At 46.5% G+C, this 27954-nt stretch overlaps 2 protein-coding genes across 2 annotated transcripts; both read left to right on the forward strand.

Moving 5' to 3' along the window:
- Nucleotides 1–61: 61 nt before the first annotated feature.
- Nucleotides 62–27954, forward strand: Lamtor1 (Late endosomal/lysosomal adaptor, MAPK and MTOR activator 1). Its single transcript, XM_037421056.2, has 5 exons — nucleotides 62–218; nucleotides 584–651; nucleotides 2091–2183; nucleotides 6949–7141; nucleotides 27772–27954. Exons 1-5 carry the CDS (start codon nucleotides 177–179, stop codon nucleotides 27865–27867), a joined length of 492 nt encoding a protein of 163 aa, XP_037276953.1. The 5' UTR covers nucleotides 62–176; the 3' UTR covers nucleotides 27868–27954.
- Nucleotides 21750–24515, forward strand: LOC142776717 (uncharacterized). The gene is made up of 2 exons (XM_075880913.1): nucleotides 21750–22065; nucleotides 22147–24515. The coding sequence occupies exons 1-2, from the start codon at nucleotides 21851–21853 to the stop codon at nucleotides 24365–24367; spliced, it is 2436 nt and encodes an 811-aa protein (XP_075737028.1). The 5' UTR covers nucleotides 21750–21850; the 3' UTR covers nucleotides 24368–24515.

Below are 27954 nucleotides of genomic sequence, written 5' to 3' on the forward strand. Positions count from 1 at the left end.
AGTAAAAAATTATTATTTGTTCAATAATTTATTTTATTAGTTATGTAATTTGTATTTTGTTCAACTACTGAAGTGCGATCCTGTTGTCATATGACTGCGTGGGGTCAAAGATGATCCGTGCGGAGTAAAGTTTGTTTACTACGGGCCGTACGTTCTTTTGATCCAACTTTTCCCCAATGGGCTGCTGCTTCAGCTGCAACGAAGACAAGCGCTCACAGGTAGAGTTTCTCCTTAACGGAAAAAGTGAGTGCGGTGGCTTAAGTTCCAGTTGGGTTCGTTCTGTCACAAAGCGGTAACGGGCCGCTGCTGATCGCATGAAGCACCGTCACCGGCGCGCTCCATCCGCATTTCCGATATTGAAAATGTGTAGCATGGCTACTGCAGAAAGGTCGATGTTATCCCCGCAGAGTTTTAGCGGCGCCTACTGTCATGTGCCTCGCCTGCTCAGAGTGGTAATGCGAAGGTAACGCCCACTATCGTGACAGGGACAGCGATCGCGCCAATTAGTCTTTCTTTGGGTTGTCAAACGCTCCTGCGTTGTGTAAGTATGCCCTGACGTTGTGATATCTGTTACCTGTCGCAGGATGAACCCAGCGAAAACTCTCGACTGCTAGCGAACCCGGTAGGCAACGCATCGCAGCACTCTTTCCAGTAAGTATCGTGACGTTTAAACGTGAGGTACTGCCTGCCCTTTCTGTGTTCTCTTGTAATCGCAGAATAGCTTCGAAAGAAACGGTGCAGATAAGCCACAAACGAGAGGTGGGATATGCCTGCTCTGAAAAGCCGTTCAGTCAAAAGATAAAAGCGTTGGGTCACAAGAGCCAAGGAATAAAACGGAACACACAGTCAAAATGCTTGTTGTTGATATGGCGTTTGAGACGCGATATTTTCGTATGAGTCGGCTCGTACTATCAGTTCACGGTTGTCTTCTCAGGCAGCCATACTAGGACCTGAAGGGACCCTGAAACGATTTTGATGATCTTGTATAAACGCATTGAGTAAATTAAGCAAGTCCTAAGTATCGTTTGCAGAGCGATTTATGACCTTTTCATCGACCATGCAATTTATTACAAGACTGTATACGTGAACTCTACAGACAGATCGCAGCGGCTTAACAAAAAGTGTTATCAAAGTTCCCGCATCCGTCCTAGATAGCATTCTTTCTTGTCACATAGCACTAGCTACTGTTCTAATTGGAGGTGTCCAGTCTATGTGATAAAACGTCCAGTGGGAAGTGAGCATCGTCTGCCCATGTCACAACATGCCCCGTGTTGGCATCATGAGCTGCGCAGTGGTGTTAATCTTAAGATTTCTTTTCTAAAATACAGCAGGAGTTGCCCTAGCCTGGTTTTGGGGTGCAAATGTAGTGACTGGTGAATTGAAAAGCTGTAACATCTTGTAAGGCATCTAATGAGTGCAATCACTTCAGCTCATCTCGTCTCTGCAGAGAGCTTTGGGCTCTTGCATGCGATCCATGCCAGGATCCAAGCATCTGAGGCTGTAACGCCATCCTGGAGGACTCAACCACGTTGTCTTAGTTTAAGCTTACTGGCGATTGTCCTCAAATGCTCATTGTTTATCCGCATTTCTTTGCTAATTGTCAATGTAAAAAAAAAAAAAGACTGTCTGGTAATGTAGTGGTATCAGGCAGAGCAGATCTCAACCACTCTGCAAGCTTAGTCTCACCTGACGACAGTTCACTGTACTGACAGCATGCGCTGCCAGGCACACTTGACGGAGCTCAACTTGGGATGGCTGAAAATTTAATGCAGTTGAGAAGGCAAAGCACTAGTGAGAAGGTGGGTATGGCTATAATTGCTCATAGCTGTCTTTATACAAAGTGGTTCGTTTAACGTGTGGTGCGAATTATTTGATGGTGCTGTAGCCTAAACGCTGCTAAATTTCAAACACTATTTCAGGGTCCTTTTTAAGCTTTGTATATTGTGTGTGCTTGTGTCTTTTGCGCTGCTTTATCTATTTTTTTGGGGTAGGGGGAGGAGTTAGTGAAGACCTGTGAACATTAGATAAATGTGTACAGCCTTTTCATGTAGCCTGGCTTAATTGTAGTGTGAATTGTATCTTTTGTGCAGTGACAGTTATGGCGGCACACAAGGCAGCTCAGCACATCCTGCCAAAGGGGACGACCAGAGTGCTCTTAATAGGATCATTCACCAGACGGCGGCGTAAGAGAAGCCTCTTTTATCACAGAGCGTACTGAGAGCATGTTAGACAATTTATTGCTCACACAAGGAGAGTGAGTGAAGGATCTACTATGGGCTCTTAGTGTTTTATGCATTAGTGCAGATTCGTTGTTGCTTTGTTGGCATTGACAACCATCACTTTTGTTGCAAAAGTAAGCAAGACACGTATATCGCAAGTTCAGCAGATCTTTCTTAAATTGAAGTTGGAAGTGACAGGGAGAAGAAACATTCCATCTATATATAGTTTAATTGAGAGAATGACACAAGAACCAAGGACTATGCGTGTCTAGGAAGTGTCAAGTGTTTATATGTACTTCAATGAACTAACCATTATTATTGTGGTCTGCTTTGGATATCATTACCCGTGTGCCAGCCTTTTAGGTGCAACATTATATACTTAATTTTTCGATATGGGGCAGCTGTTACCCATTGGCTTTCGTGCACTTCCTGGCCATTCCCGCCTGGTATTCCGCCGGAAAATCTTTGCACCTGCTGGTGGCATGGGTCGGTGGACCTAAACTATAATAAAATCTGCAACAAACATCATGGGATAACATTGTTTTATTCACTTAACAATGTGCTTGGCTGCATCACGTGCTTCAATACGATTTTTGATATGTGGGGTTTAACGTCCCAAAACCACCATATGATTATGAGAGACACCGTAGTGGAGGGCTCCGGAAATTTTGACCACCTGGGGTTCTTTAACGTGCACCCAAATCTGAGCACACGGGTTCAATACGATTTTTATGTGTGGAAAAAGTTTAAAGCACACGGGCATGTGAAGGGCAGCTTCACATTTTTCACACTCCCATCGCCTCTTGGACTTTGTGTGCCGTGCCTTACTGACTAAGCAATGTCTTGATAGATTCTTCTTGACTTTGTTTGCCAGGATGTGGTGAGGAAAATGAGCCAGTTTGGCGGCTTGTAGGCGCAATGGGAAGGCCTCGACAGGAGGGTTTCTTTTGCAATTCTTCCACCACACCATGTTTACAAACGCCGAGATAGCGCACCCTCTGCCACTGACGAAAAGAAATGCTTACAAAATGATAAAAACATGGACAACTATGTCCGTCTAGCAGATAATATACGAAGCAAAACGCGACATACTGTGGTGCTATGTATAAAACAATGTCAAAACTAAACATTCTCTAAGCGGCCTGCGATTCGCCGGTCAAAACTCTTTTGGCTTCGCCAACCGCGGCCGGTGAATCGCCGGCAGCGAAAGCCAATGATGGGTTAAGGAAATAGCTATGGACAGACACTTCAACTGCTGTTGAAGTACCTTTTTTTTATGTAGAGAAGTACACACTTGCATTGTGTATTTCAAACAGCCTGCTTTCCAAGCAGCATGCAATTTTTCATTGTACATGACGTAAACGACCATCAGAAAGCTGCGTTTCACTGTGCCTCACGTCTTGATTGACATCCAGTTTTTTCAGCATGCATTAGTGCTAGCAGGTTCCATAGAATGACAATGTTGTCCATAATGGTAATGAAATGAAAGCACTGATAACTATGACAGAATTATAATGGTGAAACTATGATGTTCCCACTATGGACAATGGAATGACCAATTTACATGGCACAATGGTGAAAGTGTGATGACATGGAGATAACGGTGCGACTACAGCAGCAGTGAGACTTTGAAGCAGTTGCAGCATGCCAAAAATGGGATGATTAAGCTGGTATCAGAATGATGAAATGATAATGACCATCTTGTCCTGATGACAATGGAAAGATCGTGACGGCATTTGCAGTGAGGTGACATCGCTGAAATGGCTACAGAATTGTGGAAATTTTTCAAAAAATGCTTTCATAACACAAGCAGTGTGCACTGCTGTTGGATGAGTATCGTGGCCTTTGACTAGGATGCACCCTATTTGACTAATGTCAGCAAACCTCTTTTGGTAGCTGTAGAGATTGACATAGCAGCTGGACAGAGCAGCTTGCAAATGCTGCAAGCGCAGGCGTTTGCAAACCATATAAGCAAAGCCAAAGGTCAGTGGCTAACTTGTGACATCCTGTTGCAAGCAGCTCTGCCAAAAGTACACGCGCATTATTTTGACGTGAAGTGCCTGTGGTTGCTTGTTGTTTTATGAGAAGATCGGCACCATAAATACAAGAGACCCAACCCAGTTCGTGATGTGCACTCGGTACCCACCACTGCATTGTACTTCCTGTTCACGTGACTCTTGCTGGTCCAACTGGGTCACTTTCATGAAATTCGCTGGCTTGTGTCACTTTGTTTCTGTAGTACTTCCCAGCACCATTTTTCTTAATGCCATCTCAACTGAAGAGATAGGCAGCATTGTAAACACTGCTGAAGTGTGTTTAAACTATACTTCAGAGACAACTAGACGTCATATGTGAATGCAACATGGAAGATAATCTATGTGGTAAATTTATACTGTTACCATAGCATGCGTTCTCTTCTGCACTGATGCCTCCACCATGCTGAAGGGCTTCTACACTGGTAAGTGTTGGCACTTGTGAAAGTGGCACAAACGAGCCGTTTAAAGTTATCACGGAATGGCCTTAATATGGGGCTCTGTTGTCTCGTGTATCTCCTGCCACAGTAATTTCTCTAATCTTCCAAGTACAAATGGAGTTACCTTGAAGAAAAGTTTGCTATCTCACCTTGTTGCCACGAGCACAATGGGAACTACACAAAGAATGGGGACAATGCCAAAGTAGGCACTGCAAGGTATCAATGAAATGACAGTAGAATTATAACAATGAAATGGTTGGCCCAATGAAAGTACAGCGATGATTGCATAAGAATAGGGCAGTGTAGACATAGTTACTATGGATTAGTAATGATTGTATAACAGCAATGCACCAAGGAGTTCAAAGTGACATTGAGACTTGACTATAAGGTGAGGGCAGTGGAATGGTGAATGCATAGTAAGAAAATTTAGCCATACCCAACTAAACGAAACAATGTGTAGATGCGTAGCTGCGAGCAGTAACATTTACACTGGCGGCAATGTTGACGCTGGTGCTCATCTCGGTGTTGCGCCGGAGAGAAACATGGGGAGGTGCGAAACACGCAGTGATAGACCGGTGTTTCCTACTGGAACATGCCTATTGCTGCTAATGGGCAGTGAGAGACAGAAGACTGCGATTGGACACAAATACCCACAGTTCACGTTTAGTTTACGCACATGCTGCGAATTTTTATTGTTCAACAACGCACAGGAGAAATCCTCCACCAGCACTACCTCGGAGTTCAAGGACCAGTGCCTTTATATACGGGGTGGCCAGTGAATGGTTGTGCAGAACGAGCACTTGTTTGTTTTGTTTTTTTCCCAATCAAGAAACTCACTAGCAGATGCTGCCTGCGTCGGCGAAGCGAGAAGAAGGAAGCGCAGGAGGGGATGGAACATGCATGCGCAATGGCGGCGTAAACGCCGTGGGGTGAAATGTCTAGATGAGAGGGGGGAGCGAGCATAGGTTAGCAGGCACTCCTTGCATCGGCGTTGTGAGGTGAGAGAGGGGAAGGCACCCACATGCACAGTGGGGGTGTTAATGCTGCTGCGAGGGATGCCTAGAGAAGAGAGAGGGGAGAGCAAACGCAAGCAAGTGGTAGGTTATGAGGTCAAAGTAGTCAATGTCAAATTAAGGGGTCATTGTTGTGATTATATGTCCAAACACGAAAATACTAAAAACTAAGTTTGTTAACTGTAAGATGCTAGATTGCTTTCGAATATAAATTTTTCAATGGACCCGATCTGGCGATTTCACTGTGTAAACAATGTATTTCTTTCGCCAAAAGATTCCTCGTAAATGAACTGAGTATTGCTGATAGTAGGATATCGTGAAAGTTTTGGCGGCATCGCTAACTAGCAATGGCATAATTACTTGTATTACTATTACCTATAGTAATGCTATCAATAATATTATCGGTAATACAATGTCTATCAATAGTCATACATTTGATAAGTTTTCTTACACTATAGATAGTTTTTAAAAAATATCGATGCTATTGATGGTCCATTTACCGATAGTTCATCACCACCTATGCACCTGTGTAGGTATCTGCTACCGTGTAAGATCTCTCCTGAACAAAACATCACTTTTTCTTCTGATTTGAGTTGCCTTTGTGCTATTTAGTGATGCATCAAAAGAATTATCACATTTCAGACTGGGAATAGGAACACAGGTGCACGTTTTAGGGCATGTCATCGTGACTTTTTTGTCATAACTCAATTTGTTGTACATTACTGTCCATTAGAAAGTATCTGAGCTTCAAATCCCAAATTAAGTTCACACACTCACCATTGTTTTTGTTTCATACTACAGATCTCGCATCTAAGAGAATCACAATGAAACATTTGGGAATTTTCTTGACAATTGCACACTTTCTGTAGTGATTCTTTTATGTGAACTGAGAGGCTACCATTAAAACTGTAAGCACAATTTGTATGCTTTAGTCTGTATTCTAAGCTATCTGTTGCATGTATCGCACTAGTCTCTCGCAGCACTAGCATTGTTGGAAACTATTGACTGGAAGAGGTGTTCACCTAAAGCTCTCGTTTGGGCCAGTTGGTGCATTTTTAATAAAATGCTAGGCTGAGCGAAAGAACAATGAAAAAAGGCACCCATCTTGTGTACTTGCCTGAAACATCTGTGTTTTATCGGACAGCCCTGCATTATGTGTTCTAAGATGTTCACCACACGTAAGAGCATAATCTCGCCATATTGGTGGTAGCTGCGTATTTCATTTTGTATTGTGTACTCGCAGGAACGTGATCGACGTCTCTGCCTTGGACTCTCAGCTGGAGCAGCATGAATATCTCAATCGAGGCCGGCAGTACGCACAACGTGTCTCGGTGCTAGCACTACCTGCAGTTGGGCTTCCATGCTTACTCGGGGGAAACAGTTCTCCCCAAGAGATTCTCTCTCGTCCTCCTCTGGCACCACTACAGTTACAGAAGGTACGCCCTTCACTGAGCAGATAGGTGAAAGTTTCCCAACTTACTGTTTTTGGACACTCTATGCTCGTTATGGCATGCCACAGAAATGTGAACCGCGCTTCATAGCATACATTCTCACTAATGTTGTGTTTAATGAAGAAGACAAGCCCTTAAATTCACTTTTCTTCATTCATTGCGAGGGTCTTGTTCTGGCATACTTGATGCTTTCAGGTAGTATAGGAGGGATTGTTGATCGGCTGCCAGCTCGTGATAAGATCACGTGCTATGCGCGACAACAACGGGCAAAAAAGAGTTTCACATTCGCCATAATAGCAACAGGCGGCGCTGACCGATGCTCCCACGTTTAAAGTGCACATATATACCCTATAATGTGGAAAGTGAGATGACTGCAGCCGTAGCTTAGTGGTAGAGCATCGGACACATATTCGAATGTCGCAGGTTCGCATCGTGCGGCTAGCAAGCTTTTTCGTCCACTTTTCTTTCTCCGCATTTACATTACAATTACTTCTGTAACATCCTCTGTACTTCCTCGTCATCATTGTCAGTTAGTTTTCATCAATTATCTGTCTAAAAAAGAAAATGAACCCTTAAAAAAGCCAAGGAAGTAAGAAATCTGTTATACACTCAAACGTTCAATTGGTGACCCCAGTTGCCTTCATTGTTTGGTGGGTGATCTATTGAATCCTTTGCAATGCAGTAAAAAGGGCTATGTAAAACTTGTCATTCGGGAAAGCATTCAATCAGTGGTTTTTTGCATGTCATACTCTGCATGTCATACTATAAATCTTCAAAATTTGGATTTGGTTATCGAGCATTCTTAATATTGAGCTAAAGAGAACAAAATAGCCTGAGTAACTATAACCGAGTGCAAACAGTATGTGTTTGGTTCAGTTGGCTTCAGACCCGCCTTTCATTGTTAACTTTTCACTCACATTCCATCTTATAGCGTATTTCTGCCCAAAGTTCTCTTATACTCGAACTCATGATTTGCCCCAATCCTACTCAAGCAGGCACACTCTGAAACAAATTCACACAAAAAAATAGCTAAATGGACTAGCACACACTTGTATTTACGAAATTTACTCAGATGACCTCGCTGTTATTCTGAATTGCCAAAATCCTGCAAGCCCGGGTGTCTCGAAAAGGAACTCTCAAAAATCAGTTAGCCAGACTAGCATACACTCGTATCCACCAAAATTACACTCAGATGTGCTTACTCTGACTCGCCAAAATCCGGCTTAACCTAGCTGACTCAGAAACACTCACAAGAATTATACTTAGCCAGAGTAGCATACGCTCGTAGTAACCAAGATCACTCAGGCAGGCTCACTTGAGCTCTGACTTGCTAAAATCCTGCTCAATCTGTCCTACTCAGGGACAAACTCATAAGAATTACCGTATTTACTCGCATAATCGGCGCACTCGCATAATAGGCGCACCCCTAGTTTGGTCGCGGAAAATTCGATTTTTTTTAATTCCGCGCATAATAGGCGCACCCCGAACTTGGCCGTGATCAGAAACGATTCTACCCCCCAGCGGTACAGTTGGAACGCGGTCCCCGTACCCTGAAGAAAAAAAGAAGGCAAATCGACGAGCAAATAAAAAAAATTCGAAGTGCAATGACCTAACCAACGTGTTTGTCGAAATAAAACTTGAAAAAAAAAAAGCGTCCATGAGCGAAAAAAAAAACGGCTGTTCCATCAATTACTGATACCCCCCAAATCGCCGCGCTTTTTGGAAGTCACGTGTACAACGCCGGGGGCTCGATCGCCATCACCACCATCAGAGAAAAAGAAAGAAACGCCATTTTGCAAGCGATGTGTGTATGTTGTGGTCGTGTATTGAACTTTGGTTCCACCATGGGGAAGTACGCGAGCTACACGGCTGGGTTTAAACTGAAGGCAGTGCAGTACGCGCTGGAGCACGGCAACCGGGCTGCAAGCAGGCATTTCGGCTTGGAGAAACCAGTATTCGGTACTGGAGGGACCAAGAAGAAAAACTTAAGGCGATGAAGAAGACACGACGGGCTTTCCGCGGTGCCAAGACCGGCAGGTATCCGAACGTCGAAGAGCAACTGGTCCGGCATATACGGGAGCTACGACAAGACGGCTGTGCTGTGTCGTTGGATATTGTGCAGACTGAGGCGCGCAGAATAGCCCGAGCGCAGGGCATCGAAGCAAAAGAGTTCAAAGCCAGCTCCGGATGGACAACTCGTTTCATGCGGCGCCATGGCCTCGCACTGCGAAGGCGGACCACCTTGTGCCAGCGCTTGCCTGCAGCATATGAGGACAAAGTGGTGGACTTCCATAGTTTTGTTAAAAAGCTCCGACAGCAGAAAGACTTCATTTTGTCCCAGATCGGCAACGCTGATCAGACCCCCCTTTGCTTTGATATGCCGTGGAACACGACAGTGGAGGAGAAAGGTGCACGGAGCGTCATCGTCAGAACGCCTGGCGCTGATAAACGATGCACCGTAATGCTGGCGGTGACAGCGGATGGGCGTAAGCTACCACCTTACGTTATTTTTAAACGTAAAACGCTCCCAAAGGCGAAATTCCCTCAAGGCATCTACGTCAGAGTCCAGGAAAAAGACTGGATGAGCGCGGAACTCATGGATTGGGTGAAAACAGTCTGGGGTCGGCGGCCGGGTGGCCTGTTGTTGCCGTCCATGCTTGTCCTGGACAGTTTTCGTGGGCACCTAGTAGACCGCGTACGAGATGAGCTAAAGGAGCTGCGCACAGATCTGGCAGTGATTCCGGGCGGCCTCACATCGATACTGCAGCCTTTGGACGTGTCCTTGAATAAACCTTTCAAGGACAATGTTCGAAGGCTGTACACACCTGGATGGCTGGAGGACAACATCAGCTGACTACAGGTGGTAAGATTAAGAGGCCGCCTGTGGAAATGCTGTACGCTTGGATCGTGGAAGCGTGGCAGGCGATCTCTGACGAAGTCGTCTGGAAAAGCTTCAAGAAGACGGGTATCTCGAACGCACTGGATGCGAGTGAGGATGACATGTTGTGGGGTGCGGATGATTCGGACACCGAAAACGAATCCCCGCTCGGCGAGGATGAATGTGTGATCTCCGACTCTGACTCCGAATAGGGAAAAGGAGAAACAGCTACGACTTTTGTGTAAATAAATTTTACGTGTGTGTGTGCAGTTGACGGCTCTCACTTGTTCATTAAAAGGTACGTAGGTATGTTTGTTTTATGCTGAATTAATTGGTAAACGATAAAGTCGCCTTTTACTTGACAAATGTGCAGATTTAAAGCGCGAGAACCGAGTTGAAAAAATTTTCGAAAATTTTACCCCGCGTAATTGGCGCACCCCTAACTTCGAGCCGGATTTTCTGAAAAAAAAGTGCGCCTATTATGTGAGTAAATACGGTAGTTAGAGAGACTAGCACATGCTCTTATTCACCAAAATTGCTCTCAGCTGGGATCATGCAAATTCTGCCCACCAAAACCTTGCAAAACCCAGCTTTTATTTAGAAACAAGCTCACAAGAATTATAGTTAGCCAGACTCGCACACACTTGTATTCACCTAAATTGCACTTAGGTGGGCTCACTCAGACACGCTGAAATCCTGCTGAACATGACTCTCTCAGAAACAAACCCACAAGAATTTGTTATCCAGACTAGCACACACTTCTATCTACCAAAATTGCACTCAGCTTGACTTACTCTAATTCTGACTCGCCAAGACCCTGCTTAACGATCTCACAAGAACTAGTAAGCCGGACAAGCACACACTCTTTTCTTCAAAATTACTCAGATGGGTTTCACAAACTCTGGCTCGCCAATATCTTATGGAACTAGGCTCAATCAGAAACAAGCTCACAAAAATTAATAGTTAGGTGGACTAGCACACATTTGTATTCACAAAAATTACTCTGCAGCTCTTACTATAACTCGCAAAAAAATTTCTTATTCGTACTAGCACACTCCAAGATCCTGTTAAACCAGGCTCCCTCAAAAACATTTCACTAAAATTATAGTATGCTGGACTAGCACACACTTCGTATATTTACCAAAATTGCACTCGGCTGTGCTCGCTGAGTCTCTGACTCACCAGAATTTTTTTTGAGCCAGACTGAATCTGAGTGAGTCTACTCATCAGTTAGTTGGCAGACCTATGCATTACAGGACCCGCCATTCAATGCCTTCTGATAAGCATTTATACCCTTGTTTACAATAGTCGCAATGGCTACATCTATGCTCATACACCCCACAGTTGAAGTTTGAGTCTTGTTTTGTTGCGCCTAGTTGTGCAGTTTTCGCTAGTAACGGCTTTAACGTATAATCTATAATGTATTTTTAACACTGTTTTTTGCTACCACATTTTTCATGAACATGATAAACAACCATATGTTTTTCAGTATTATTCATAGCATAATACCAAAGGTTAACTAAAAAAAAAGCCAGTGGTGGTGGCATTATCATACTCACTTATGGCATATTCTGGCACACCTCGACTAAAAATTGAATGGAAATAGATGGGAAATAAGTGTAAATAAAGAATCAAAGGTCAAAGCATCGGTCTTTTTTCTACTGTGCTCCCCTTAACGTTTAGCTAAAGGGACTGTCACTTCTTACTGCTACATTGATATCGGGCACTGTGGCAAGGAGCTTTTACTTGACATCTGGTTCAGTAGGCGTCATTCTTTACTGCGAGATGACACAGAAGCCACTTTTGTAGTAATACTCCAGCATATTTTCTGGTATGCACAAGTACCTTATAGAGGATAGTGCCTGTTACCACCACAGTTCAGAGAGGACAGACACTATTAGAAGCAGGTAGCAGTTACCATGGTCAGGCTTTCAGTGGTTGGTTTCATTTCTTCCTTGTCATCTCTGTTACTTTCTTGACGCACTATGGTCTATGCAGCTGCAGAAAGATTTAGCTAAAGGGACTGAAGCCCTTTGTATGAAGCACTTTTTTAATTATTCAGAAGCATAGTGTTGAAGGCTTTAAATGTGAAGGGCGATTCCACGAGAGATCTAACATTCGTGTCCGGACGACGTTTTTGTTTTGTCTGGATGTTTATATGTTATGTGGGTATATTTGAGGTGCGCAGAACCAAAATTTTATTTCACAAAACTGATCCCAGCGTGGCGAAAGAAATATTTGAAGGGGACAGCACGCGCATCTCACTATAGGCCTCCCATCTCGCCAGGCGGCACGCGCGTTACATCGCCTTTCTAGCAAAAACCGGTCACTCGTCTGGTTACCCTGCACATGCAGCCTCACCTGTGACTTGCTCCAAAGGTTTAAAAAGATCTTAAAAACATTCTCACGGTGTGAATTTCGCCAGAACCGAGAGACGTTCATCGACAACGTTTGCGGGACCAAGCAAGTCAAACACGATGTCTTTGAGCGAGTGCTATGTGCATGTCGATGGTGAATAGCCGCATTTCTATGGCATAAAAAGTGAGGCGACGATACATGTTACCAGCAAAAAGTGCATTTGCTGCAGGCAGTTGTCTTCTCGGAGCTATTGGCAAACCACCGCTACGCTTTTGCGTGCGTTTGTATATAGTGCTCGGATTTCGGTTGCTTTGAATGCCAAGTTTTTCGTGCCACTTTAAATTTATTAGGAGGTTCGTGCCAAGAGCCTGAACTTAGGTCTGCCCTGTTTAGTTGCTGACAACATTGCAATGCACAGTGTTCAGTTTTATAAGTTTCACTTTTATTTATTTATTTGGTAATACCCTCCGGGCCAAATTCATTATGGAGGGTAGTGAAACATGCTTGACTGGGAAAAAATATATATATGTATAAACGTTGTGCGCAAAGAGAACAGGTAACTAGGTGTGGGCATTTATACAATGCTAGTTAGTGAATAACGAAACAAGTAGTGATCGGTCAAGATGGCCACAGATTCTGGAAAACGGTTCCAGTGTGCTGATGTTCTGGGAACAAATTAATCGCTGCATGTTTTGGTTAGACATGACATAACACCAACTTTATTAGGATGATCAGTTCTAGTTGATACTTAAGAAGACTGAAGAAGAAGTGACTCGCAAAGAGTAGGAGTATGGTGATAAAATTTGTTAAATAGACAGAGGTGGAAGTGCTGAGGTTTTCATCGGATGTCAACAACCTCGTATCGCAAGTTCAATGCCACCTTGGATTTTTTTTACAGCTCCTTTGAAAGCATAATGATGTGCCCCCTCCCCTCCAGAAAAAAAAACTATATTGCGATTACTTCGACCATGCACGTTTCATTCCAGATAATATCCACGCCTTACACGCAGCGTGTTCACTGATTCGAATGTCGCTTTGGTTGTTTTGTTGTCTCCCTTGGTCTTCATCATATTATACGGTACCCACTTGGGTTGAGCATGTTTTTAGTTACACTGAGATTTGTCCCTTATAACCACTTCTAATTTTGCGAAACCATAGAAAATTTTATTACCACCTTGGTTCTTTTTCAACTCGTTTTTATAGAGACAGCTGTATAGAGCCTGCAGCTCAGGCACATGCAATGATATATTTTACGTGCCAAAACCATGATAGCATAAAGAGGCATGCCGTGGTGTGAAGCTCCAGATTAATTCAGGCCACCTGAGGTTTTTTCAGTGTGCACCTAAATGTACTTCAAGTGTAAGGCACAATGACGACAACGTACAGAGGGTGCACACACACCGAGCGCCACTTCTGTTTACATTTAGCGTCATATCATCGTACGCTTGAAATATGCAATACCAACACGTCCTGTCTGCCATTCTTCCACGTAAATCTAAGCACACTGTTACTACGTTTCGCTCCAATGGAAATTGAGCTGGCATATGTGGGAATCGAACTCATGACTTCAATCATAGCATCGCAACACCTCAGCCTGCTAATTTATCAGTGGGTGTGATTGCAAGGCTTGTACGTATAAATGCTCAGCGCGAACACACAGTATAAATCTGGTTACACTGAGGGGCAACGAGAAGTGTACAGCCTTCAGCAGAATAAAACACTTGCAGTACTCACTGTATGGTATTTCAAGTGTTATTAATCTAGAAAGCTCCGCCACTTTCACGTTACAAATGGTTGTCTCGGAAAGCCAGTGCCAACCTCGAAAGTGGTTGCCTATTTGCTGCATATGTTGTAGGCCCGTGTGCTCAGATTTGGGTGCACGTTAAAGAACCCCAGGTGGTCGAAATTTCCGAAGCCCTCCACTACGGCGTCTCTCATAATCATATAGTGGTTTTGGGACGTTAAACCCCACATATCAATCAATCTATTTGCTGCAGCTTCAGTTTACAAATGCACTTTCTTTTCATATGACTCCAATCATCGTGTTTCTCAGAGTTAATTAATAGTTGGTAATACTGTGCACGACATATTTTTCAAAGAGGCGAATACGTGGAGTATCAGCGAACTGCCATAATCCACTGTTAGCGCTTTTGCTCCTCGCACTGTTTTCATTGGAAACGCTAAAACTTGTCGGGCAGTTTTCACCTTTTTGTCATCTCTAAACTTTTGTAGCAGCTTACAATGCAGTAGGAGCCCGTACCTGCTTTCCAGGATGACAAAGGAGCGGCGCCCTTGGCGTGAAAAATGCGAGATAGAATCCCCAAGGAACACTTTTTCCGTGTGCGCAATGGGAAAACCAAGCAAACACGCCCTTCCGAGCGACCGGAGCTTTGCCCTCTCTCCGCTAGGACAGCAAACCGTGCTGCGCAAACCTGAGCCTGTCTTCCCTATTGTTTGTCACATTTCCCGATTTTGCAGGCGAATTCAATGCACACTGTAAACGTAGTATCAATTTTTTTTCTTGTGGTTTAATATTGCTACATGCATGTATATTGATATTCTAGGGGGCGACGCGCGTGTGTGCCTGACGAGGAAGACGAAGAGTTGTCTCCGCTCGATCGCTGGTGAACCGGGCACGCCATTACCGCTGGTTTTGAATATATCTAATCCCCAGCATCGTCGTTATGGCGTCTCTTTTTTTCCGTAACATATTTGGTGGAGGTGGAGCGTTCCCCGTCTTCACCACGAAGCTTCGCAGTGGCTGCATCATTCAGTCTCCGGCCATGGCTACCAATGACAACAGCCTGTCAGCGTCTCCATCTGTAGCTCCAGCCACTACATACCTGACGATGCCCACCCCCCGTGATCCAGGTACATTCTCCGCACAACCTGCGCTCGATGTCGACTACTGGCTCCGTATGTACGAGCGTGTTAGCCAGACACACCGATGGGACCCTACCATGATGCTCGCCAACGTAATCTTTTACTTGGACGGCACCCCACGTGTTTCGGTCGACGCCCATGAGACCGAGATCACCAGCTGGGATATCTTAGAGGAGCGACTACGCGACATCTTTGGGGACCCGTCCGGTCGCCAAATGGAAGCTCGAAAGAACTCGCCACTCGTGTGCAGTCCTCAACTGAGTCATATGTCTCGTACATACGAGACGTCCTCGCGTTGTGCTGGAAAGTGGACGAGCAAATGACACAGAGTGACAAAGTGAGTCACATACTCAAGGGCATCGCGGATGACGCCTTCAATTTGATCATGTACACTAGCGTGACGACCGTCGATGTGATTATTAAAGAATGTCGCCGCTTCGAAAGGGCCAAAAGCCGACGTGTCCTGCCTCAATTTACGCACCTACCAAAGACAGCTGTTACATCTACCTGCTCCGATCTCAGTGCCGCAACACCCATGCAAGAGAACGTGACACGTATAGTTCGACGGGAGCTTGAGGCGTCAAGTCCGGTGCCATTGCCTACACTTCCACTCGACCATGGCGCCGCACAAATGGCTCCGGCGATCTCTGTTACTCAAGCTGCCGTGAGGCAATAAATTGCAAGCTCGGTTTTCCTGTGGCCTGCGCTGTTTCCCGACCCGCCTTTAGACTGATGACAATAAATGCACCATGCCATGACTCATATTTTCTTCCGCGATCCCGCAATCCGTCGGAATGGAGAACAGCAGACGACAAGCCAACCTGCTTCCGCTGTCACCGAGTTGGCCATGTCTCCCGCTACTGTCGCAGTACTTGGTCGCCCCACCGTTGGAGCCAATTTTCTTCCTCTCCTCGGCCATACGCGGAGCCCCGTCGGTATTCGCCCAGCCGTGGGTATCCTGTTTCCGATGCACCTAACAGCCGCTCTACCGCTCGTTCACCGTCACCGCAACGCCGCCGTTCTCAGTCGCCCCAACCCCGCCGCTATCCATCGCCGACTAACTATGGATCTTCCCGAACGTAAAACTAGATTATACAGCTCCTGGAGGTAGTGCTGCACCAAGTGCGAGTGACCCCAATCTTCCGTTGACGCTCCCTACTAATAAAAACTTGCTGGAAGTGCATGTGGACGGTCTATCTTGGACGGCTTTAGTTGACACTGGAGGTCAGGTGTCTATAATGAGCGCTCGTCTCTGTCGCCGCCCCCAAAAAGTACTCACGCCTACGCAACACAAGCCGTCCGTGTCGCCGATGGTGCAACTGCGCCCGTCATTGGAATGTGAGAAGTCAACCGCGCTATGCCGCCTTCTGGCTTCGTACCGCGACATATTCGACATCGACCACCGTCCACCCGGCCAGACTTCACTCGTCAAGCACCGCATTAACACAGGTGATTCTCATCCCATTCATTGGCGACCATACCGGGTGTCTGCCACCGAGCGTAAAATAATTCAACAAGAAGTCACCAAGGTGTTAGCCAAAGGAATCATTGAACCCTCTTCGAGCCATTGGGCGTCCCCCGTTGTGCTCGTTAAAAAGAAAGATGGCACATGGTGCTTCTGCGTGGATTACCGTCATCTGAATAGAATCACGAAAAAGGACGTTTACCCTTTACCCCGCATCGATGATGCTCTCGATTGTCTCCACGGCGCCCGATACTTTTCCCCGATAGACCTACGTTCCGGCTACTGGCAGATTGCTGTCGACGAAAAAGACCAAGAGAAGACTGCATTTGTAACTCCAGACAGCCTATATCAGTTCAAGGTTATGCCATTTGGGCTATGCAACGCCCCAGCCACGTTCGAGCGCATGATGGACTCTCTGCTACAAGGGTTCAAATGATCAACATGTTTTTGTTATCTTGACGATGTCGTTGTATATTCCCCAACATTTGAGACCCACCTTCAGCGTTTGTCAGCTATTCTCGACATATTCCGCACTGCAAGCCTCCAATTGAACTCGTCGAAGTGCCGCTTCGGACGCCGGCAAATTACAGTGTTGGGCCACCTTGTCGACGCCTCTGGTGTGCAGCCGGACCCCGAGAAAATTCGTGCAGTCACCAGTTTTCCTGTACCCCAGTCAGCCAAAGACGTCCGGAGTTTCGTAGGACTTTGCTCCTACAAAACTCTATCACTCGGACGCTATCACTCGGGCCGCTCACGCACGCGAAATCACCCGCACTCGCCTTCTGACCTCTCAAGAGAAGCAACGGCGCTTGTATGACCAACGAGACCGCGACGTACACTTTCCGCCCAGTTCTTTGGTACTGCTCTGGTCTCCGACCTGTCAAGTTGGCTTGTCAGAAAAACTGCTTACTCACTACACAGGCCCATACAGAGTCCTTCGTGTGGTTACGCCTGTAACATATGAAATTGGTCCTGCCACCCCGTTGCCTTCATGTGCCCAACAAGCTACCGATATTGTACATGTTGCGCGCTTGAAGCCCTACAACTCTCCTAGTGACGTTGACATCTAAATGCGCCGAGACGGTGCTTGCGCCGCCGGGGGTTATGCTACATGCATGTATATTGATATTCTATGGGGTGACGCGCGTGTGTGCCGACGAGGAAGACGAAAAGTTGTCTCCGCTCGATCGCTGGTGAACCGGGCACGCCATTACCGCTGGTTTTGAATATATCTAATCCCCAGCCTCGTCGTTACGGCGTCTCTTCTTTTCCGTAACAATATGCATCACAGTGAATTACATTCATGCTTTTTGTAAGTGGTTTGCAGAACCTAAAAATTTTTAAAAATGGCAAAATTGGTCAAAATAAAAAAGGTTGGTATCTTTGATACTCTTTGGCACATTTCTTATATTTCAAAAAAAAATTTTTTTTGAAGTGCCAATATAGACCAATATATACCAATATATACCGAAGTATAAAATAGTTAAAGAAGCGTGTTTCTTTTAAAAAGCTCATTTTCGAAAAAGACAATGAAAAATACGGTCCCAATTTTAACCAGAATTTTTTATCCAAGTCCGCTTACGTCACTCAATACATGGTTTCAATATTATATGTCCTCATTTTCTTTGTTTACGAAATACAGGGGGCCAAAGTGGCCTTGCTGAATGGGCTTCCTTCAGTACTGTTATGACACCTTTTCGCTTGTGAACACTTACGCTGTTTCTTAAAAAAAGAAGAAAAATAGCAGGCAAGGGTTAGTACAAGCTCGGGAAGATTTACGTGCATCTCTTTTTATCACAATGACAGAGAACGTATTTTCTGCTTTGTATTCTTGGATTCAAAGCAGAATTGACATTTCATCTGGCACTTGAACGAGTTTATGTAGAGTTACCACTCACAAAGGTTTGATTTCATAGCACGTGTCACTGGATGAACGGACGATTTCCTTGAGGGGCATAAAACATTAGTGGCAAACGTTGTCTGTGCAGGAATAGCATGAGCCTCTGGCAGTAGCTTCTGTAATGACGCAACATCCAAAACATTTACGCAACGAAATCTTTTTTTCTAGCAATCTTCTTGCGAACGAGTAAATAATCAGCACAGAATACTCAGTCTGAGCCATGAGCTTCATGTATCGTCTATGGTGAACAGCTGTACAAAGTCTAGGCGTTTTAACTCAACAGCACCGCACTCCTTCTGTCCCTTCTCTTACGGCGCTGCCGTGACTCAAAAACACATCAAGGTTTCACATTTTAAGAACAGGATTGTCTAATGTTCTTACTCTGATAATGTGTGGCCCACCCAAGGAGGTTTTAAAAAAAAATGCTGGAGTGGAAGCTCCCCCAATGCTTTGCCAGCAGTAGTGAAGCCAGCTTTTGCCCTCCAAAGTTCTCAGAAACCTGCTATTTTCTGGTGGTCCCCACTTGGACATCAAGCGGCTTTTATTTGTTAGGCTAAGAGCTACATTATGTATAAATTAAAAGATGGTTGTTTCCAAAGATATAGTCTGCAGAGACTGGTATCGGTGACTTGACCTCCAGTTAAATTTGCCATGAATTCATCATCATCAGCCTGACTACGTCCACTGCAGGACAAAGGCCTCTCCCATGTTCCACTAGTTAACCCGGTCCTGTGCTTGCTGCTGCCAATTTATACCCGCAAACTTCTTAATCTCATCTGCCCACCTAACCTTCTGTCTCCCCCTAACCCGCTTTCCTTCTCTGGGAATCCAGTTGGTTACCCTTAACGACCAGCGGTTATCCTGTCTACGCGCTACATGCCCGGCCCATGTCCATTTCTTCTTCTTTATTTCAGCTATGATATCCTTAACCCCCGTTTGTTCCCTAATCCACTCTGCTCTCTTCTTGTCTCTTAAGGTTACACCTACCATTTTTTTTTCCATTGCTCGCTGCGTCGTCCTCAATTTAAGCTGAACCCTCTTTGTAAGTCTCCAGGTTTCTGCTCCGTAGCTAAGTACCGGCAAGATACAGCTGTTATATACCTTTCTCTTGAGGGATAGTGGCAATCTACCTGTCATAATTTGAGAGTGCTTGCCGAATGTGCTCCACCCCATTCTTATTCTTCTAGTTACTTCAATCTCGTGGTTCGGCTCTGCGGTTATTACCTGCCCTAAGTAGACAGAGTCTTTTAGAACTTCAAGTGCACTATTACCTATCTCGAAGCGCTGCTCCTTGCCGAAGTTGTTGTACATTACTTTCGTTTTCTGCAGATTCATTTTAAGAAAACTAAGGTAATGTACAACAACCTCGGAAAAGAGCAGCGCTTCGAGATATGTAATAGTGCACTTCAAGTTGTAAAAGACTATGAATTCGAGGCTTACTAAAGAAAATTAGTAACAAAAGGACGCACTTTTAGCACTATCTGATCCGAAAAGATTGCCACGGTAAACTCGGTGGGCGTGCGAGGATAACGCTCTTTCTCAATTGCAGAAAGCCAACAGCTCATCATGCCCCTAGTAAGATGGCTTCTGCATCCACCATCTTATAGTTGGCACGGCTTCACTTGTGGGCAAGAATTTTCACTCCAGCAATTTTTTTTAAAACTTCCTTGGGCCCACCCTGTGTGTTGAAGGACAAATTTCGTTTAGCACCACCGGTAGCACCACCGGTGCCCCTGTGCAGTTCTCTATCCGGCCGTGAAGGTCGCATTTCGATGCTGTCAAAGTGGTAGAGGCGAGGGCCCTTAGATTTAGGTGCACGTTAATGAACAACTGGTGGTCGAAATTTCTGGAGCTATCCGCTACATCGTCTCTCATAATTATGTGGTGGTTTTGCGACATAAAACGTCACCTTCACGTTTTCAACAGGCAGGAACGCCAAGGTCGCGGTTATACAAAAACATTTATTTTAGAATGACGTGGAAAAGGTGATAATGAGAAAAGAAATTAACGCCTAGGTAGACGGCTGACGTAATGTCTCCAAAAGCTTATTTACGTATGTTGTGCGTTGCATTATGTGTGTGAAGCTTCCCGTATCTTCTGCATGGGGTGCAAGGGAAACAGACAGGGAGAAAGCATCTTTATAACGGCATAGCTGCTCATTATGGAAGTCGGCAGTTACGGATAAGGCTTCCTTAGCCCCGATTACATGAGCTGTACTATGTGCGCTGTTATGCCAGCGAGTCCTCGTCAAACGTCCGTGCCTCTGAAACAGGCAATCTGGGTCAAGGCCAGCCCGCACTCCGCCGGGCGCGAACAACTCCACGGCGTGAACACGCGCGGCGCATCTGTGGCCCACGTGCATTGAGTCAGTTGCGCACGTGACAGCGAGCCGGCGTCCTCATGTCTGGTGGCCTGACGCATCGCGCGGCGAACCCCATTGGAGGAGCCTGCTCGGAAGACCAGCGGCGCTTCTGATTGGACATTTTAGTTGGGCCCGGTGTAAATAAAAGAAGCCCTGCGGCGCGTCGCGATCGGAGATCCTATGTGAGAGGCGTCCCCGTGTCGGAGTGCCGACATGTGTGTGAGTCAGCGGTCTTAGGCGAAAGGCTGAACTATGTGTTAGAGAGAAGAGCTCGGCTCTTCGAGTCTCTGCCGGCCCCAGTGCCGAAATTGTAACGCCTCTGTATATATGCTGTACATAAACCTTGTTTAACTCACCGTCGTCTCGTCCGCTCGTCTCCTCAGCTCTGCGCAGAAGCAGTCGCGAGCTGAGAAACATACGCTACCAAACGGCTGGTGACCTTCCCGGCGGAGTTGAAAGCAGTGGCGCCTCCGGGGCCGTGTTGGCGTCGCCGTCTTTCGCAACAGTGGTGGCTTCGGTGGGATCGGTCCGCCTTACGCAACAGTGGTTGGCAGCTGCGGGATCGGCCGGCGTCAGCGACATCGATGCGGTGAGTGCCTGATGTTTTCCCCTCAGTTCACCAGACTACTCTAGCTCAGGTTGTAGTAGTTTAGAGAAGGGCTGTGTGAAGCATTAGAGTGAGCTTTGATCGTTTCAAGCAAAGTCGAAGTGCTTTGAAACCAAAGTTAATGCGGAGGGGGTAAACAGGGGAGAGTGAAAAATTGCTTGCGCGTCTTGCTAGTTGACTTATAGTGGGTACGGCAAGTAAATTGTTAACAGGGGCAAACAGCAAGAGGCTAGTGTGAACGATGGAGAACCTTAAAGTGAAGGAACTCATCGAAATTTGTGAGGAACTCGGCATTACTTTGGGCCGTGCGAAACGAAAGCAAGCGATCCTTGAGATCATGAAGGATGAGGGAGTGTCGGCTGAGGAAGTCGATGAGGCCTGGGTGGATATTAAAGCACGCCGTGAGGAGGCTGAAAGGCGAGAAGTAGAAGCTCGCGAACGTGAGGAGGCTGAAAGGCGAGAAGCTCGTGAAGAGGCTGAAAGGCGCGAAGCTCGCGAACGTGAAGAAAGGCGCGAAGCTCGCGAACGTGAAGAAAGGCGAGAAGCTCGCGAGCGCGAGGAGGCCGAGAGACAAGAGCGCCTAGAGTTGAAACGACTAGAATTGGCAATCCTACAGTGTTCGCAGGCGCCTAGCGTAGCTTCTCCGACGGTTCAGGTCAGCGGTTTTAGAATTCGGGACCAACTGCCACCGTTCGTAGTAGGCGAAGACATGGCGAAGTATCTCGTCAAGTTTGAACACGTCTGTGAGCGAAACGGTTTGGAGCGGCCTCTTTGGGCGCGGAACCTGCTAGCTCTTCTTCCCGGCGAAGTGTCCGACGCGATAACTTGCTTGTCGAGGGAAGCGTTTGAGAGCTATGACGAGGTTAAGGAAGTGCTCTTGAGACGTTATAAGTTGTCACCCGAGGCTTTCAGGCAAAGGTTCCGGTATGCTGAAAAGGGGAATGAGTCACACGTTGACTTCGCGTTTCGTCTTAAAGCCGATTTGATTGAATGGCTCAAGGGCGAAGGTGTTTATGACGACCGCGATAAAGTGGTGGAATGCGTTGCATTGGAGCAATTCTACCGCTGCATCGAGGAGGATGTCAAACTTTGGCTGCAGGACAAACTTGGTGAAGTACAGCTAAACAAGGCAGCAGAGTTAGCTGAGGAGTATTATACTCGCCGAAAGTTGCATAGCAGGGCAGTGCGCGTTGAAAAGGATGAAAGAAAAGAGGGCTTTTCAAAGAAACCTGATCAACGGAAACCCGCTCCGCACCGTAATTTCAAGAAGGACCCGTCTCTTACGAAGGACAGTGTAGGGGAAGGGCAAACAGAAGCGGAGAAATCGAGTGAGGTTTCTACCACACAGGCATTAGAACCGGAAAACAAACGGAAGCCGCTAATCTGCTACAACTGTAAAAAGGAAGGGCACATCGCGAGAAACTGTCAGGAAAAGTTTGCCTTCGCAACGATCCGAGAATCAGAAAAAAACATGCGGTTGTTGGAGCCGTATCTCCAAGAAATTAGGGTCAATGAGAAAACGTGCCGAGCACTTAGAGACTCAGCGGCAACCATGGACGTTGTCCATCCTTCATTGGTGTCTCCGGATGACTTCACAGGAGAATGCGCGTGGATCAGGCAAGTCGCCGAGGTGCAGAGTGTTCGCTTACCAATCGCCACCGTTGTCATTGAAGGCCCGTTCGGTAAGCTTTGCACCGAAGCGGCTGTGTCTGCCGCGCTGAATGGTCGTTTTTCTTATCTTTTCTCCAACAACTCGGAGCAGCTTCTCAAAGAGCAGGGCAAATCGTTCTTCCCCAACTTAGCGTGCATGGCTCCCACGCGATCGCAAGCGCGAAAGCTTTCGCGGAAGCTTGACTTGGTTCCATGCGGTGAACTCTCAAGTGACCTTGTCGGCGGGTCGACGGAACCCCAGAAAGGAAATTTTCCGCATGAGTCATGTGAGCAGTCACGCGAGCGGCCCGTCGCGGGAGCGGCCGGCGCGGTATGCGCTGGGGGAGACGACGTGGCGCCATTGAGTCAGAGCGAGAGGGTTGCAACGCTCTCGCCTGTAGCGGAAAGTTGGAGCGAGCTGCCGAGAGTTGGTCGAGAGACGCTCATTCGAGGGCAGAGTGAGGATCTCTCGATTGAAGCGCTAGTGGAAAGCCAAATTGAAGCGCGAGTGGAAAGCCAGAAAAACGCGGCAAAAGTGCTGTCGAAGGAGCACTACGAGAAATCGGGGAAGAAGCGCGCTTTTGAAGTTGATAATCAGGTAATGCGGCTGCAGTCACCCAAAAGGAACAAGCTTGAGGTTGATTGGGAAGGGCCCGCCAAAGTATTATCGAAGCCTTGCGATACAAATTATGAGGTGCAAGTAGGAAGGCGGCAGCACAAAATTTACAACTTGATGAAACCCAATGTTCAACATCAAGCGGTCATAAATCAGCTGTTGAAGGCTTCAGGGGAAGAGGAAGCAGAAAATTTGAGTTCTAGTGAGGTGATCGAAGGGAGATCGAAAGTAATTTGGGAGCAGATAAACCTAGAGCCTAGCTTAAGTGAAGGAGGACCTGAGAAAGAGGACCTGAGAAAGATTGGTTCCGAGTTTGAAGACGTGTTTTCGGACCGCCCCGGAAACATGAGGGTGATCGAACACGATATCGAGCTAAGCGGTGAGGAGTCAATCAGTAGCAAGCCGTATCGTTGTTCCCCTGTGCAACGTCGCAAGTGTGAGCCGCTCTTGGTGCCGCATAGGTATCGTCGCCTAAAAGTGGCCGGTTACTGAGGTGGAGCATGTTGCTCCACAGCGCAACTTTGACGTTCGCTAAAGAAAAAAAAAAAAAGGTAAACGCTAATGCAGGTGCATTGAGCAGTGCGTTCCAGCTAGTAACTTTTCAACCTTTCGGTTTCTCGCTGGCGATTCGGGGCAAAATTTTGACCTCATCACGACCTGGGCTGAGCGCTCTCGTTCAGAGTGATCTCAAGGGACCAACTTTATGTGGTATTCTAATTCGTTACGTTGTTGTACGTGGGAAAAAAAAATTGAGTTGTCATTTTAAGAGTCTTTTGTCCCACATGTGCCTCTTGATGTAGAGGGAACGAAATTCCGATAGACACGTAGATAGGTATATGTTGTTCTATACTTTGTCTGGTGTTCTGTTGGGTGACCGAGGGCACTTGCTTGTGTCATGTGTTGTCTGTTGTCGAACCGTTCTTAGCAAGTTGCAGAACCATCGACAAGTGCTGAAACCGAAAATGGTCAGAAGAGACGAGCGAAGTGGGCCAGCAAGTTGTGGCGACAAGCCAGTGGAGCGGGGATCCGTCGTCAATGATGGGATGTGTTCCCGGAACAGTCTGGAGCTGTATTCTCCCCATGGCCCTGGAGGCGAACCTGGAGGGACCTGGCGAACGAGCGCACCTGACATCCGAGCCCCGTGGAAGCAGCTCGTCTTTCCGGTGCATTGTCTGGCGGCGGGGGTGCTGTTATGCCAGCGAGTCCTCGTCAAACGTCCGTGCCTCTGAAACAGGCAATCTGGGTCAAGGCCAGCCCGCACTCCGCCGGGCGCGAACAACTCCACGGCGTGAACACGCGCGGCGCATCTGTGGCCCACGTGCATTGAGTCAGTTGCGCACGTGACAGCGAGCCGGCGTCCTCATGTCTGGTGGCCTGACGCATCGCGCGGCGAACCCCATTGGAGGAGCCTGCTCGGAAGACCAGCGGCGCTTCTGATTGGACATTTTAGTTGGGCCCGGTGTAAATAAAAGAAGCCCTGCGGCGCGTCGCGATCGGAGATCCTATGTGAGAGGCGTCCCCGTGTCGGAGTGCCGACATGTGTGTGAGTCAGCGGTCTTAGGCGAAAGGCTGAACTATGTGTTAGAGAGAAGAGCTCGGCTCTTCGAGTCTCTGTCGGCCCCAGTGCCGAAATTGTAACGCCTCTGTATATATGCTGTACATAAACCTTGTTTAACTCACCGTCGTCTCGTCCGCTCGTCTCCTCAGCTCTGCGCAGAAGCAGTCGCGAGCTGATAAACATACGCTACCAAACGGCTGGTGACCTTCCCGGCGGAGTTGAAAGCAGTGGCGCCTCCGGGGCCGTGTTGGCGTCGCCGTCTTTCGCAACAGTGGTGGCTTCGGCGGGATCGGTCCGCCGTTTCTCAACAGCGCCTAGCTGGTTTTGGCGAGCTCATCCAAAACATCCTCTCGCGGTGCTATGCACGGTCATGACAACATAATAATAATATTGCTTAATGCAAGCTATCAGAATGAAGTTCTTCTGCTGCTGCTGCTGCTAAAAATTAGAATTAGAAGTTTTAGTAGAATATAGGTTCATGGACAACCAGTGCCGTTGTAAGGTGCATGAACCAAGCACCCTCAGCAAGGGTGCCAGCTGTGTAGTAAGCCAGCATTCACTATGCTATCCTTCATCATTCTTCGAAGCAGCGTGGTAACCGCTACACATGTGCTAGGAATTTTGCGCAATTTTTTTATGCAGTGGCTGGCGACGAAGAATTAGGGCTAAAGTGGGTATGCACCACAGTTAATAGGTGGTCGAGAACAAGTTTTCTGATGGGTTGGAACATTAGACTACCTAATCGTTATGGAATTTACATTGTGAGACGCCTGGTTGTTCCTGTGATGTTCCTAAATGCTTTATTACTCACATTAACGCGATTCCTCTCCCGACATCAAGCCTGCCTAAGGCCAGTTTTGAAAGGGCTTCCAAGCACCGGCATCGCTCAGTGGTAGTATACTGGGCTGGCACGCAGCGAACCCAGGTTCGAGTCCCATTGTGTCCTTGTTGTTTTTATTTACTGAACTTTTCTTTCTTATTTCTTGCGATACTGGTTATGGTCACCGGCGGCAGAAGCAACGGCGACGGCGGACAATTACAGCGCTGCTGGTGACTCGTGTTCTGATCTCATAACAGCTTTCGCTGTAAAATATTGTCCGGACACCCATGTTCGATCTCTCGCAGAATCACCCTGAAGCATTTCTTAGCGAACCAAAAGCACTTTGAGCATTTCTATCTACGTATGTATTAATCTATTTCTCTAACTGCGTATCATGGTGCTCTTGTCATTGCCTTCTAAACTTTGTATAGACTAATAAGTTAGACAGAGTAAAAGGGTTTGATAAATATGACTGTCTGGTCATGACACGAATGTAAAAATCTTGATGCCTACATCTTCAAACCGTTTGCTCCAGGCACATGTGGCACATAACCATTTACCTTGGGCATGCGCCCTTGGTGATTGAAAGCTTACATCTGAACAGGAGTGGCAAAACCAGACATTGGTACTTTAAATGCAAGAGCATTAAGAAAAAAACCGACATCAGTAGCATTGAACTGACAAGTTCAAAGAATGAAAATGTGGATCCCAGCAGGAAGTAAACCCAAGCATTCTGCGTAGCAGTCAGGTATTCTACCACACATCCACGCCAGGAATAAGGCCTTGTGCAGGCATAATGTCAGTTCAACGTCGCTTGTGGTTTCAGTGCTATCTAGTTTTATAAGAAAGCAATGAACATTACATATGTACTCCTATGATATGGGCGTCATGTCGGGTTAACGTCTGTTGTGGCTCCAGTATTGGCTCCATTTTGATAGTAGTCTAATAAGCATCGCATTGTATTCCTATGATTCAGCAAGCTATATTCAAGGGTTGCTCGAACCTGGAAGAATGTGCAAACGAATTATACTCGCATCACCACGCGATAGTGTGCACTTCATTTCAGTGATACTGACGTCTGTGCTCCAGCGCGAGTGCTGACGTTACGTCAGACCATAAGTTACCCTATAAACACTGGTGCAGCCAACTTTCCTGGTGAGCCCACAATGGGAAAACTACTATACTTACAAAAACATGTCGATGCACCTCCTATACCTTGGCTCAGCATAGACAATCACTTGCTGACTACATCGCATTAAGCATTAAACTGTTTCCCACAATGCATGAGACCTGTCGAATTCTTTCTTTCTCCAAAATATGGGTACAGTTGTTCTTTTCAGGGCAAACCCGCACGTATTGTGCAGCTTGTATGAAGGACAAATGGCAGGATAGCACTCCTTGACATCTCTTTGTCAGGGAACACCCAGTAGCTTGCCATGGTCTAGCACCTCTGTCAAGAGTTATACTGTAATAGCTCTGCTGTAACCATTTTGGTCATGTGCCATGCATCATTTGCAGATGGATGCCCTGATGGAGAAAGTCCAGCAAGTACTTGCCGACGTACAAGTTGAGCACAAGGAGGACCTGGTAGTCCAGCTCTGCAGTCCGCCGTAGCCATGTACAGAGTACATCCTCTGGCCTACTTGAACTTTTTTCTTGTACATAATATGCTGCCATAAAATGCCTTCACATTCGTGGTCA

This window comes from Rhipicephalus microplus, chromosome 2 (assembly GCF_043290135.1).
Source record: "Rhipicephalus microplus isolate Deutch F79 chromosome 2, USDA_Rmic, whole genome shotgun sequence".
Taxonomy (NCBI): Eukaryota; Metazoa; Arthropoda; class Arachnida; order Ixodida; family Ixodidae; genus Rhipicephalus; species Rhipicephalus microplus.

Bases quoted from the DNA above. Each gene is read 5' to 3' on its own strand.
- Lamtor1 (XM_037421056.2), top strand. From the start codon at position 177: ATGGGCTGCTGCTTCAGCTGCAACGAAGACAAGCGCTCACAG. The intron at 219-583 runs GTAGAGTTTCTC...TACCTGTCGCAG, and splicing joins ACGAAGACAAGCGCTCACAG to GATGAACCCAGCGAAAACTC. The intron at 652-2,090 runs GTAAGTATCGTG...TCTTTTGTGCAG, and splicing joins GCATCGCAGCACTCTTTCCA to TGACAGTTATGGCGGCACAC.
- LOC142776717 (XM_075880913.1), top strand. From the start codon at position 21,851: ATGGAGAACCTTAAAGTGAAGGAACTCATCGAAATTTGTGAGGAACTC. The intron at 22,066-22,146 runs GCGAGAAGCTCG...ACGTGAAGAAAG, and splicing joins GAACGTGAGGAGGCTGAAAG to GCGAGAAGCTCGCGAGCGCG.